The 15254-nt window shown below is 35.3% G+C and overlaps 1 protein-coding gene across 2 annotated transcripts in view; it reads left to right on the top strand.

Annotated features, from left to right (window-relative positions):
• Positions 1–15254, top strand: part of RCAN2 (regulator of calcineurin 2) — a 277176-nt gene that overhangs the window by 29106 nt on the left and 232816 nt on the right. For both annotated transcript variants that reach the window (XM_008057204.2, XM_021711891.1), the window contains exon 2: positions 5007–5233. In XM_008057204.2, coding sequence (XP_008055395.1) covers positions 5009–5233 — 225 coding nt within the window. In that variant the 5' untranslated portion in view covers positions 5007–5008. The remainder of the gene's footprint in view (positions 1–5006; positions 5234–15254) is intronic.

Raw genomic sequence — 15254 nt, 5'->3', positions numbered from 1 at the left:
GGGAAAAGGGAGTTTTTTCACTTATTCATACAACAAACATATATCCAGTGGCTACTTCTGTTGAACAGATGCTAAACAGATATCTTTAAATTTCAGGTGACTAATCTTCACAGTAAGAAACATACTGTTTTCATTTTAGGTCTTTTAATGTTTAATAAGTGCTATCAGGTTATTTAAAAATCTTGGATAAAAATTATTTTCACATGTTAGCAAAATAATGAAGCAGTTGCAAATTCCCTTTCTCTCTAGAATTCTTCCCCCATTAAAATGAATCAAATTCAATGATCTATGTTCTTATTGCCACTAACTTTGGTACATTTAACTAAACAGTCATTTTGTATTTTGGAGGGACACAAAATGGTGTTTTTTGGAGGGACAGGGTTGTTTGTGTTTTCTTTTAATTACTTTCCTTTGTCTTATAGTATATTTCCCTCCTAATGGGATCCCCAACCAAACTCACACCAAATATTCAGACAGCTCAATACTCACTGTAATGTTGTGGGCTTTACCTTCATGGACACACACTGCAAGTTTGAAACATGTTCACATACTTAACAGTAGCAGATAGCGACCGCCTCTGTGGTGCCAGTTTCCTCTGCCATCAGCTTGCTCTGGATGAACCTAAAAACAGCAATTAATGGCTTTCATTCACATGTTATTTGAGGGCTTCAAAAGACTTTCATTTAGACCTGTAAGCTAGGCAAGGCCATGCTATTTCTCCGTCTTGCTGACAGGAAAACCACAGTTCATAAGGCCCCTACTTACAGCATTGGATAAGCATTGAGGTGTTCCCCAGGGGCTCTTTCTAGTATTTCATAAAGATGTCTCTTCTCTGCATCTAAAGAAGTTTTGAGATTCTCCCATGGGAGGCTTTATATTTTAATAGTGGTCTTTCTTTCCCAGATGCATATGGCAGTGGAAATTTATGCTTTCCAAATGTCAAACAACAGAAGAACGATTAAATAAATTATGACAGATTAATACACTGGGATACAATGTGGCTATAAAAATTAATGTTTTCAAAGAATATAATCACACAGGGAACTGCTCTTGATTATATCAATGTTCCAAGGAAGAAGTGGGATACGCAAGAGCAGGACCCCAATTTTGTTTAAAAATTTTACATATAAAAAAAGCACTGGGACTAAATATACCAAAATGTCAGCAGGAGTTTTTTCTGGATAGTGAGATTTTGGTTAACTTTTATTTCTTCCTTATACTTTTCTGAGTTTTCCACATTTTCTTCAGTAAACTCATGTAAGTAAAAAACATAAATGTTATTTTTGCTATACTCCGCAGATTTTTATTTTTTTATTTTAGCTAGAAGAATCTTTTGAGTGATTCTTGCTATCTTTCATTTATATAATTATATGAGGGGACCCCCAAAAAAACCCAGAATTTTTTTTGGGAGGGCAGGACCCTTGTAGAACAGGCTTCCCCCACTAGGTAAGTGTGTTCTAGAAACCCATCGGCATCAGTATACCAGCTAGTGTTGTTGTGAAATGCTGCATTTAACTTCAGTGAATTTTTTGGGGAGTCAACAAGTTTGCCTATTTCATGATGAGTTATTTACATGAACAACTTGCCTACACTTTGCTAAGTGTTCAGCAGTTTTTGACCAAAAGATGGCATGATCCCCATGCCCCACTCTCCCTATTCACCTGATCTTACCCCAAGTGACTTTTTTTTGTTTGTTTCCCTGGATTAAAAAAAAAGTCCTCAAAGGGAAATGTTTTGCCAATGTGGAAAAGATGAAACAAAAAATGGCAGAAGCACTAAAAGGCATCAAAATTGGCAAGGTCAAAAACCGTTTTGAGTCATGGAAAAAGCGTCTGGATAGGTGTCAAACAGAGAGTACTTGGAAGGTGACTGAAGTTTAAACATGTAAGAATACATACACAATTTTTTATAAATAAATTCTGGTGTTTGTTTTTAGGTTTCCCCTTCATATTTGATAAATCAAACCTTAAATTTAAATGAGAGGATTGTTTTCATTATTAGTACATACATTTGAAATAGTGTATTGTCAATGTACACATTTTAAATTGGTTGTTATAATTCATTTGGTGGTCTTATTTCCAGAAAGTGGCTCATTTTTATATAACATTAATTCAGCCAAACATCACTTTGACGGCTTTCCATATGTATCTGAAGACATGTGTATCTGAAGACATGGATGAAGACAGCCCATCTGGTATCTCTGCTGTCAACAGATAGCAGTATGTGTTTAGATACAGACTAGTAAAGCAATAATCACAGTGGAGGATGATTTCATGAGAGAAGGCTGTACAGGGAGCTCAGAGGAAGAACACCACATTCAAGGGCCATGAGTGAGACTGGGAAGCCCTCCCAGAAGAGGTGCCTCTGAGGTGAAGGCAGCTCTTCTCTTTTGGATGGCCAACCAACCTCATATTTAGAAATAAGGACAACACATGTAAATCTTCTTATGTTATGCAGACAATGGTTGCCTCAAAGATCTCTTACAATAGTTAAGAGTTTTGCAATTAACAAACCAGTTAACTTGAGCTGTGGGGTCTTTACTTTTCCTTATTAGGACATTTTTTTTTTGTAATCTTCCAACTCTCCCTCTCTTTGTCTATTTGGGTTTACTAAGGTAAATGTAATTCTAAATCCTAATTGCCTTGCTCTGAGATTACCCCAGATGTGTTTTTATAGTATTTCCTATTTTTTTGTGTAGTGATTCATACTAATTTTGATCACTTCTTCTGTTCTGGTTTCATTCCCCTAACTTGGTTGGGGGAGGCCAGTAGATGTTTTTGTTCTTATTTTATAAGGATAAACTGAGTCGCAGAATGATCACTTGGCTTTTAAAAATTATGAGGTGTGTTAGTATTGGAACTGAAACGAGAAATTAGGGGTTTTTTTTGCTCAAGGCTCTGACTTCCTAAAGTATTTCTCCATATAAGTAGAATAGGTTGTTTGCCAAAAATGCGTTCACCCTTTAAATCTTTACTGAAAGTAATGAGCTTAAAATAAAGTCTCATGAAGGTAATCATATTGTTGCAGCTTAGAACAGAAATTAAGGCTATTTGAGTAGATTAAAATGAGTCCTGAGTGAGGCTTAATAATTTGGTCTATTTAATTAATTTGTTCAGCAATGGATTTTAGTTTATTTCTGGAAAAAGAATAATTGAAACATTCTCAGAACATATCTAAGAACATTTTGGGACTAGTTTTGATTTACTTAAAATATTTTAAATAAGAGGGACATGATTGAACATCAAATCAGAACTGACACAGTATCTACTTTCATGCTACTGTATAATTATGACCTCATAATCAAAAGACTTTCTATACTCTGTTGACAAAAATAATAATATTTTGATGCTTTTAGTAACTATTTTAACTATTAAAATAAAATGTACTCTAATAGTAATATGATGGTCATTATGTATTTTACACTAAAATACTCAAGCAACAGTATAAATGAATATGAAAGAACATAAATGCAAATAAGTATTTCCTTGAAAATGTTCAGTAGTTGAATTCTCTTTATATTAGTGCCATTAGATGTTTTTCCTTCTAATTAAAAATATTGATACATTTTGGATCATTTTTAGAATAAAACATCTACCACATTTTTATTTACAATAAGTATTTTGTTGATTTAAATGCAGAAAATGTTGGACTAATTGAAGTTTCAAGAACTTTAGAATGCAGGAGTGATTTTATTGTATTTTATATAGAATAAAATTTGTATTTACCACAATTATGATGACTTAATTTTGAGTTATTATTTCAAATTATTCAATTTTTGGCTTCTATCTCAACAAGGCCTAAAATTTTATATGTAATGCATTATTGTCATCAAATACTGCTGTCAAACTCATTTGGGCCTTTGTTTAGGAAAAACAAAGGCAAAAAAACATAACCATATCACCATGATACATCCAGCATACAAGAGAGGTGTAAGCAGAAACTCATCTTTGGCCTAGGGATCTAGAATTTGTGTCTGACTAAACTTCATGACAGCAGAGTGACATTTAGTGTCACCCACCTTTCTGTCCTTCACTCTGAGGTTCTGTGATGATGGAACTGAGAAAAATGAAGCTTCCGGAAGATGATCCAGCAGCCATGTCTTAATTGTTGGTCAGTCCTTCCTGTGTAACCATGGGCGAGTTATTTCACCTTCTGGGCCTCCAACTCTTCAGCTTTGAGCAGAATAGTATTTAGGCATAAACATAGATACTGACAAAAAAAGTACGATACCATTCTTGAACTATGTGGGGAGACTGACCAAATCCACGGAATTTTGTAACAGCATCAAAAAATGTAAAAACTCTGCAGTTAGATATATTGTGACTATAAAAGGTGAGAAGATAATAGAAGAATTTAACACAGCCAGATGAAATTAGAACTGGAAAGCTTCATGGGGACTATAAAGAAGGGAATTTATATACCGTAGATTAGCCTGGATGGTACTGATTTTTTTAATTTTTATATGCTTCATTCCTATGGCATAAGAGAGTGCACTCTGGTGCCAAATTCCTGGGTTTGAAACCTAGCACTCTAGTTTCTCAGTGCCCTTGTAAAAGTTACTGAATTGCTTTGTTCCTCCATTTTTTCATCTGTAAAGTGGGGATAACACTGGTACCAACCTCAAAGAATATTGTGGAGATTCAATAGCTAAGTTAATATATGTGAATAATTTCCAACTGTACCTGGAACTCAATACAGAATAGGTATTAGTAGTTGTGGTGGTGGTGTTAATCTCCAACTCCTATCCTTGTTTGTTTGTTTATTTTGTGCTTGTTTGTACCGTAGCACTGACTGGGTTCTTGTCCGGAGGCAGAGCTGTATGGAAAATTCTGAGTTAGAGATCAAGGCAACAATGCGAATTTGCTGGGTGTCCTCCCTTCCAATAACCCCTGCCTCTCCTAATTATACTCTCCTGCTCTGCCTCAGACAGTCCAGAACTCTGACCTGAAAACTGAGTTTTAAAGAGTTTGTTCTACTGTAACACATGTCCATTTTTGTATCCTCAGGAATGAGGGGAGAATCATACTTCATCGGAATGAGGAGCCCAGGGCAGCAGGGGCTCATCCCAGAAGATGGAGGACTTTTCTTACTCTGTTGCATAGACAGAGACTGGGCTGTCACTCGGTGTTTCGCCGAAGAAGCCTTTCAAGCAATCACTGACTTCAATGACCTCCCCAACTCATTGTTTGCATGCAATGTTCACCAGTCAGTGTTTGAAGGAGAAGACAGCAAGGTAAGAAGTCTTTTCTTTTCATGAAACATGGAGAGATGTGACATAATTTCAACATAATCCTGTTGTTCATTTGTGGTTGACGTTTGGCAGTTTTTGGAAATGTTTTGTTGGCTCTATTTTTGGCATGCACAGCAGCATGAGTAAAGTTCATTCTGTTATCAGCTAATTTTGGAGATACACCTGACAGCGTTGTAGATGAGACTGTGTTGAATCAAACTGAGTCCTCTGCAACTCACAGGTCTATCTAGCAAAACTAGCAGTGGTAAGAGTATGGATTGTAGGAAATACCCTTTGGTCTAGGAAGTAATATCTTAAACTAAAAGTTTCCTTTTCTTCTATTTTGCCAAAACCATAATTTACCATTCTCAAAACAGCTCAAGTTCTCCTTTACCCCATCCCTCCTGTAAGGTTGATGAAATGACTTCTCAAATTGTGAACCAAGACAAGACCCACAGTAGATATTAGAGAAGATGAGTTTGTTGGCATCTGAGTTCCTTCTTTGCTCACTGATACCATGGTGGTAATTCGTATATGTGTTGTAAGAATTTGAACAACAGTGGTAACTCCTCAATTTGAAATGATTGGGGAATGAAGTTGTCTATGTATAGATATTTACCAGCTTCCCATTTTAAGAAATGGACTTGACTTAGTGTAAATGTTCTTGACAATCACAGTAAATATTCCATTTCAACGTTTACTTCAGATTTCTCTGACCTTTTAAATAGGGTATCCAAATGGATCAAACCTTCCCTTGTGGATATAGACTCCTAATTGTAAATAGCCACTATTATACTATGTTATGAAATAGGAACAAAATTTGGGAGGAGAAAGGGTCTTTTTTCTAGACTACAGTGTGTCTACATACACTACAGTGTGTGTCTCTGTGTGAAATGTAAGAGTAGGATTTATAATTGTTGTTTCATAAACTTTAGCTCTGCCAATTGCAGAAGTCCAAATTTTGTTGTCTGAATACAATTACTGAATGTCTGATTTCTAGATTTTATTGATTTTGTAAACAGTCCTGATAGCCACAGAGAAAACTATCTAGAGGATTAGGAATCATTTCAAGTCATTTAGAGTTATTTTTATAACGTTATTGTTTTGGAGTTGAACAATTAAAATGATAGACTGAAAATAGCTTGAAATGCAAAGAATTGTTATAATTAGGACACTCAGTGCTATGATCACCAGACTATTTAAAGTAAGAAAGTGGTACATGCTAGTTTCTTCTTTGAAAGAAACTGGAGATTTTGTTCTTGGATTGTAACCAGGTTATCACAGATTATAATTTACTCATAGCAAGTGATTTCCTCTGAAATATACCTGCCATAAGCCATAAAGTAAGGGTCCATGTTTTCTCATTATATCATTTCTCTAAATATCACAATTTGAAGGATTTTTTTTCTTTGAGGTTTAACAGGGGTTTTGATTCTTTCTGATTAGATACTTTCCTATTGATCGAAACAATAAGGCCTTGGAAGGTGCTATTCTCATTTAGGAGTGCTGCTCAAGAATGACTACTCAACTGAACTAGAACTGGGGACACAGGAGGATGGAGGCTTGGGGAGAGTTCACGGGAGTCTGCCCACATCTATTTTGACATTCTGATCTTTGACTAATGGATTACAGACTATTCCCATTTAAGTTACATATAAAGTTCATGCATAGCAGTTTGAAAAATAGTATTTGGTTTTAAAATGAGCTTGCTGGAATACTGAGGCAAAGTAAACAAGATATAACTCAATGTTAGCAATTTCAAATTATTTAGATCATGTTTTTATAGCTGAGGTGAATTTTATAATTGGCAAATGTCTGTGTAATTAAACTTATTAAATCAATCAGAAAGTTTTCTACCTTGGTGCAGTGTTTTACTTTTCCTTTTTTGGAGAGTCTCTAGGATATAGCCATAGATTCAGTTTGGTTTAAGGGTGACAAAGCAAGATAATCAGATACTAGATGAGTTGGCAATAGCCAGAAGAAGTGATTACTGGGAGACTAGGAAAAAAGTGTTTGGGGAGCCTCATAGCACCTCATTTTCAGTGCCACATATTTCTCTTCAAGATTCAGAACTTTCTTGTCTTTTCTTTGACCTCTGTTGTTTTTTTCCCCCCACTATCTTAATAAAAATAACTTATTTTAATATATTGAGAATTGCCCCCCCATTCTCTCAGGATATTCTTTCCACAAGGTTCAGATTTCATTAATCTAATCCATGAAGTCTGATGATGAATATTTTTCCCAAAGGGTGGACATTTTAAGCACTGTGCTAAGTTGGTGGGGAGATATTTTTAGGCAGAGGGAAAAGAAGCAAGAAGCATTTCCAGTACTCCTTGTATCTGCCTGTGGGCAAGGCTGGCCATGGTAATTGTTTTTATATTTGGCTTTAGGAAGATGTATGCAGCAGCCTGGAATTATAGCAGGCGGGAGGTGAGACATCAGAAATGATGCTTAGCTTTCATTTCCAAGGTTCAAGGGGATAGAGGGTTTCATATATAATTTGTTTTGGCAGAGTTCTTTCTTTTCTGGCACAACCTACTTCCAAATCATTGTATCTTGATATTGATAGATTTGAGTTTAGCTTTTGTGTTAAAAATATTACAAAGTATATATTTAGCTTACTTTGGTAGGTAGGAATTAAAACTTTTGCTTTATAATTATCCTGAGTTTTGAAACAATCACTTCACTGTTTTCCCACATGTCTGAGACACCTTTCCTAAGCTCCTTTCCTTTTTGAGGTAATTTGGAGAGCACTGAATTGAGCTGCTGTTCATAATATAGGTACCAGCACAGGATATGACCTGGTTTATGTTTGTTTCTGCTCATCAAGGTGATAAATACTCTGATATGCTCATTTATGCTATCCTATTTAAATGCTAAGTTCTGACACCTAGAGTATATTTTTTTAAAAAACAGCATAGTGAGGTCCATGATGTTCACTCTAATTTAAATTAGGAAGAATTCTGTGAGATTATATTTTGATTTGGTGCTTTTGCAGTGAGTGAGCACATACTTCACTGTGGCTTGTTGTGGTCCAGATGGTTGAGATTTGTTTATATAACACAAAAGAGAACTGGAGCTGGAGGAAATTGGCATCTGAAACCAATAAATGCAGATTGCTGTTTGCATGCTACAGCTTGAAGTATAAATATTTTTGTATGAAACACATTTAAAACTGGGATCTTCACAGCATCCAACACCTAAAAGTTACTGGGGTTCCTTTCCCTTCAGAGTTCTCCCTGGTTTTGCCTTTCTGGATCCACCTGGGCTGCAGAAGTCATCTTGAGACAGATGAGGCTGGGGGAGGGTGTCCTTCCAGCTGCCCTGTGCCTCTGCTGAAGATAAGATAAGGCTCTGCTCATAGGACTTTGGCCCTTATTGAATGAGGGGAAGCCTAAAAGGTGACTTTTTAATGGCTTCCAAAAACATGAATCCATTCAGTTTAATAATAATCATAATAGCAGCAGCAAACACCTGTATAATGTGTGGTGAGGTGCCAGGTGCTTTTCCAAGTGCTTTATAAACATTGAGTCCTGTACTTGTCATGACAACTCTATGAAGGTGGAGACTTTCTGTCTCTCTATATCCTAGGTGCATGGCAGGGTTGTATTCCCTGGACCCCACTGGCTAGTTCTTCCCAATCCCTAAGCAGAACTAATTTGTGTCACTTACTGGCCAAGCATTTAATTACCAATATGGGACCCCAAAGAATGTCCCTTTAGCTCCCTGCTAGGGAAACTGGCATTGTGCCAGATAGTGCCATCTCTGGCAGTTAGGGTCTGGAAGAAGACAGTCATGATATCAGACAGAGTCCCAGCCAACCTATGCTGAACATGTAATACAACAAGAAAAAAACAAATGAACAAACAAATGAAAAAATTTGTTTCTATGGGCCACTGGGATTTGGAGATGTGTTTTTATAGCACAGATGTTCATCATGGTTGATACAGTAAGTATCATTGAGGACATTGAAGAATGAACCTTTGGCCATGGCTTCGCAGCTAGAAGTGACTAACCAGGATTCAAATTTAAGCAGCAAAGTTAGTGCTCTTAAACATCATGCAATACTGTGTCTTTATATAAAAATACCTATTGAAAATGGGTATGATATTTGGCTCTGGGGGTGCAATGGTGAGCAAGATAGGTTTAACACCTTTTAGTTTATACTCTACCAAGAGAGATCTAGTTAAAATAAGCAAATAATAAACATATTAAATGGCAATGCCAAATCAGAAGGACATTTCACATACTTTCAGCTATATTCATTGCCCCCCCACACGTGGTCACACGCAAATATTTGCACAGTTTTTTTTTTATTTTTGTGTTTTAATAAGGAGATATTTCTGCCTATCATTAAAGAGTATATTCTACCAGAATGGGCATAAGGAAAGAGACCTGACTCTCTACTGGTCTCTTAGTCTTTGTGTTTCTGGTAAATGGATTATTGCAATGCATTGCAAGTGGCTATAGTGATTCTAATATTCAAAGGCAGACATTTTTATTCGGCGTAGTCACTAAATATGAGCCAATTCTTTCTTCTGGAGTTCAGCTGAGGAAACATTGAGCTAGTCTAACATTGCAGGCATTATGGCATTACGAAGGCATCCTAAAGGATTTTCAAAGCTAAAGCTGATTATGTGTGGTTTTTACTTTATTCCTCATGTAAGAGTTAACCCCACTCTAGTTTGTAAGGGAATATGGATGTTTACATAGTATTTTACAACTGCAGGTCCACAATTCACAATACCCTATTTGTAGCACTGAAATCTGAAAATTTGAAAACTCAACCTTTTTCACAATCCATTTTAGGACAAAACCTCACTTCATTGAAAATCTGGCCTGATCTTATAGGAAGCTACTTGCAGTGTGAATATTCATCTATTCCCCTGCAGATGTATGCCTGTCTTTAATTACCAGGAGCTGCCCCAGACCTTGCTGGGGCACTATATACTATGAGGCAAATACACTGAATTATATTTCCGAATTGCAAAATTCAGAATCCCAAACACCTCAAGGATTTCAGACAATAGGTTGTAGATTTGTAAAATATAAAAATGGGCCAGACTCGGTGGCTCAGCCTGTTATCCCAGCTCTTTGGGAGGCTGAGGCAAGTGGATTGCCTGAGCCTGCGGGTTCGAGACCAACCTAGACAACTTAGTGAGACCTGTCTCTACAATAAATCAAAAATTAGCCGGTATGGTAGTGCGCGCCTGTAGTTCCTGGCTACTTGGAAGGCTGAGGTGGAAGGATCACTGAAGCCCGCAGGTCAACGCTGGGGTGGCCGTGAGTGTGCCTCTGCACTCCAGCCTGGGTGACAGAGTGAAACTCCAATTCAAAAAAATAAAATAAAATAAAAATGAACCTACATCTCATGTTCAAAAGAAGAATGAACTCATCACTAAACTCTAAAATGCCCTCAGTGTGAGCAAGTAAATGTATTTTGCCCATAATAAGATGTTCGTGTCTGTTTTGTTTTTGAAATAATTTATTTTTAATTGACTAATATAAATTGAATATATTTATTTTGTATAACATGATGTTTTGAAATATGTATACATAATGACTAATTTGAGCTAATTAACATATCTGTTACCTCACTTTTTTTGTGGGGGAGAACACTTAAAATCTACCTCCTTAGCAGTTTATTGTTATTAACTAAAGTCAGCATGTTGCACAATAGACCTCTTAAATTCATTCCTCCTGTCAACATCTCACCCAGTGACCACCATTCTACTCTTGGTTTTCGTGAGCCTGACATTTTTACACTCCATATATAAGTGAGGTCATGCAGTATTTGTCTCTCTGTGTCTGGCTTATTCCACTTAATGTTCTCCAGTTTCATCCATATTTTCACAGATGACAGGATTTCCTTCTTTCCAAAGACTGACTAGCAGTCAATTGTGTGTATATACCACATTTTCTTTATCCATTAATCTGTTGATGGACACTTGGTTGAGTCCACAGTTTGGCTATTGTAAAGAATGCTGAAAGGAACACAGAGCACAGTTCTCCCTTCTTCTTTTTTGTTTGATATGATTCCATTTGTCTACTTTCCCTTTTGTCGCCTCTGCTTTTGAGATCAAAGCGAAACAATCATTGTTCACGCCAATGTCATGGAGCTTCTCCATATGTTTTCTTCTAGTAGTTTTGTAGTTTTGGGTCTTATATTTAAGTTTGTTTCATTTTTAGTTGATTTTTGTGTATGGTGTGAGAAAAGGTTCCAGTTTTATTCTTCTGTGTGTCAATGTCCAGTTATTCCAACATTATTTATTAAGTACACTGTTATTTTTTTATTTTGTGTTCTTGGCACCTCTGTGGAAAATCAGTTGACTGTAAATGCATGGATTTATTTCTGAGCTTTCTCTTCTGTTTCATTGGTCTTTCTGTCTGTTTTTATTATTTATTTATTTATTAATCAATATTTTTTATTATGGTTTTGTGGGGTACAGTTAAGGTTTAGGTATACAATTACGTTTCATTCAGGCACCCTGTTGATAAGAGGTGTTTCCCTATCCCCAGACAGATATTTGCTACTGTTAATCCCATCCCCCTTCCCCTCCCCATAGTTTCCCAGTACCGTCAGTCATTTTCTTATAGTATTACATTTGGATGTTCAAGGTTCATTATATGAGTGAGAACATGTGATACTCGGGAGGACTGTAGTACAGACAGGCTTTTAGTCTATTTTTAATGGCAGTATTATGTTGCTTTGATTACTATAGATTTGCAGTATATTTTGAAGTCAACTTTTTCTCTCCCCTCAGGATGTTTTGGCTATTCAGATTCTTTTGTGGTTCCATATGAATTTCAGGATTTTTTTTATATTTCTGTGAAATATGTTACTGGAATTTTTATAGCAATTACATTGACTCTGCAGATTCCTTTCGGTTATATGAGCATTTTAGCCACATTACTTCTTCTAATTACTGAATATGGACTATCTTTTCATTCATTGTATCTTCTTTAATTTTTTTCATCATGTTATATAGTTTTCAGTGCACAGCTCTTTTGCTTCCTTAGCTGAATTTATTCCTAAGTATTTTATTTTTTGTAGTTATTGTAAATAGAATGGTTTTCCTGATTTTTTTCCAGATAGTTTATTGTTACTGTATAGAAAGATTACTTATTTTTGTATCTTGGTTTTGTGTCCTACAACTTTACTGAATTTGTATATTGGTTGTGAGAGTGGTTTTGGTGGAGTCTTTAGGACTTTCTGTATGTAAGATTATGTTATCTATAAACATGGACAATTTAACTTCTTCTTTTCTAATTTGAATGACCTTTATTTCTTTCTCTTACCTCATTGCTCTCAGTAGGACTTCCAGTACTATGTGGAATAGAAGTAGTGTGAGTGGGTATTCTTGTCTTGTTCTTAATCTTAGAGAAAAATCTTGCACATTTCACTATTGAGCATGCTGTTAGCTGTGGGTTTGTCATATATTGCCTTTATTATGTTTAGGTACACTCCTCTTACATCTAATTTGTTGATAATTTTTATCATAAAAGAGTGCTGAATTTCGTCAAATGCTTTTTTTTTTTGCATCTATTGAGTGACCATATGGTTTTTATCCTTCATTTTGTTAATGTTGTGTATCACATTTACAGATTTATGCTTGTTGAATCATCCTTGCCTTCCTGTTTTAAATTCCACTTGATTGTTGTGAACAACCATTTTAATGTGGTGTTAGATTCAGTTTGCTAATATTTTGCTGAGGATTTTTACATCTCTGTTCATTAGGAATATTGGCCTGTAGTTTTCTTTCTTGTAGTGTCCTTGTCTGACTTTAGTATCAGGATAATACTGTCTTTGCAAAATGAGTTTGAGAGTGTTCAAATTTTTGAAAGAGTTTAAGAAGAATTAACATTAGTTCTTCTTTAAATGTTTGGTAAAATTCAGCAGTGAAACCCTAAGGTCTTGGGCTGTTCTTTAATAGGAGACATCTTATTACTGACTCAGTCGCCTTACTTGTTATTGGTCTGTTCAGACCATGATTTTTCTTTATGATTCAGAAGAAATTGAATCATTTGGTAGGTTGAAATGAATTGGTAAGTTGTATATGTCTAGTAATTTATCTATTTCTTCTAAGTTATCCAACATATTGGCATATAATTTTTCATAATAATAGCTTATGATCCTCTATTTTCCTGTGGTATGCTATAATGTCTCCTCTTTCTGATTTTATTTTAGCCTCTTATTTTTCTTAATCTAACTAAACGGTTGTTGATTTTGTTCATCTTTTCAAAAAAACACAACTCTTAGTTTTATTGATCTTTTCTGTTATTTTTCTAGTCTCTGTTACAATTATTTACTTTCTGGTTTTCATAATTTCCTTCCTTCCACTAACTTTGGGCTTAATTTCTTCTTCTTTTTTTAATTGCTTATGGATAATGTTAGTTTTTTTTTTACTGGAATTTTTCTCCTTTTTCAGTGTGGCTTATATTGCTATAAAATTCTTCCTTAGAACTGTTTTTGCTGTATTCCATGTTTTGGTATGCGGTGTGTCCATTTGCATTTGTCTCAAGATATTTTACAATTTCTTCTTTGAACAACTTGTTTAATTTTTATGAATTTGTGATATGGTTTTTTAGTTTAATGCCATTGTGGTTGAAAAAGATACTTGAGATGATTTTAATCTTCAAAAGTTTAATACTATTTTGTGGCTTACCACGATCTATTCTGAAGAGTGTTCTGTATGCACCTGAAAAGGATGTATATTCTGCTGCTATTGGATTGAATGTTTTGCAGTCTGTTAGATCTATTTGGTCTAATGTATAGTTTAAATCTGATATTTCTTTATTAATCTTCTATCTGGATGACTTGTCCATTGTTGAAAGTGGGGTATTGAAGTCTCCTACTATTAATATATTACAATCTGTCTCTTCTTTCAAACCTATTAAAATGTATTAATATTTGCCTTATATTTTTAGGTGGTCCAGGATAAATATATTTACAATGGTTATTTCGTGATGAATTAACTCCTTTATCTTACATAATTACTTTCTTTGTCTCTCTCTTTTCTTTTTTCTTTTTTTTTTTTTTTTTTGAGCTAGAGTCTCACTCCGTTGCCCAGGCTGGAGTGCAGTGGCACCCTCACGGCCACCCCAGTGTAGACTCACCAGCCTCACTCACTGGGCTCGGGTGATCCTTCTGCCTCAGCCTTCCAAGTAGCTGGAACTACGGGCACTCGCTACCACACCCAGCTAATTTTTTAAAAATTTATGTATTGTAAAGATGAGGTCTCACCAAATTGCCCAGGCTGTTCTCAAACCCATAGGCTCAGTCAGTCCCCTCACCTTGGCCTCCCAAAGTACTGAGATTACAGGCTTGAACCACCGTGCCACACTCTTTGTCTCTTTTTTATACTTTTTTGATTTAAAGTATATTTTATCTGATGTAAATAGCTACCCCTGCTCCTTTTGGTTTGCATTTACGTGAAATATTTTTTTCCTTCTCTTCACTTTTATTATATACATGTTCTTAAAGACAAAGTGTATCTATTGCAGGGAACATATGGTTAGGTCTTTTTAAAAAATTAATTCAGTCACTCTCTGTCTTTTGATTGGAACATTTAATCAATTTACCTTCAAAATAATCATTGATATGTAAGGACTTACTGCTGCCATTTTCTTAATTGTTTTCTGACTATTTTATAGATTTTTTTTCTTCCTTTTCTCTTGCTTTGAGAGAAATTGTGATTAGATTATTTTCTCTAGTGGTATGCTTTGATTCCTACTTTTATGATTGTGTATCTACTATACATTTTTGCTTTGTGGTTATCATGAGACTTACAGCAAGCATCTTAAAGCTGTAACAGGCTATTTTAAGCTGACAACAACTCTGATCACATGAAAAAGTCAACATTTTTACTCCTCTCTTCACATTTTATGTTTTTGATGTCACAATTTACAGCTTTTAGTATTGTGTATCCCTTAACAAATGATCATATATTACTATTTTTAACAGTTTGGTATTTTTAACCTACATGCTAAAGATATACATAATTTACACACCACTACTACAGTA

The sequence above is a fragment of the Carlito syrichta genome, unplaced genomic scaffold, assembly GCF_000164805.1.
Source record: "Carlito syrichta isolate Samal-C Ts95f unplaced genomic scaffold, Tarsius_syrichta-2.0.1 Scaffold302862, whole genome shotgun sequence".
In the NCBI taxonomy this organism is placed as follows: Eukaryota; Metazoa; Chordata; class Mammalia; order Primates; family Tarsiidae; genus Carlito; species Carlito syrichta.
The sequence above is the reverse complement of the archived record's forward strand: the minus strand, read 5'-3'. Positions and strand labels throughout refer to the sequence as shown.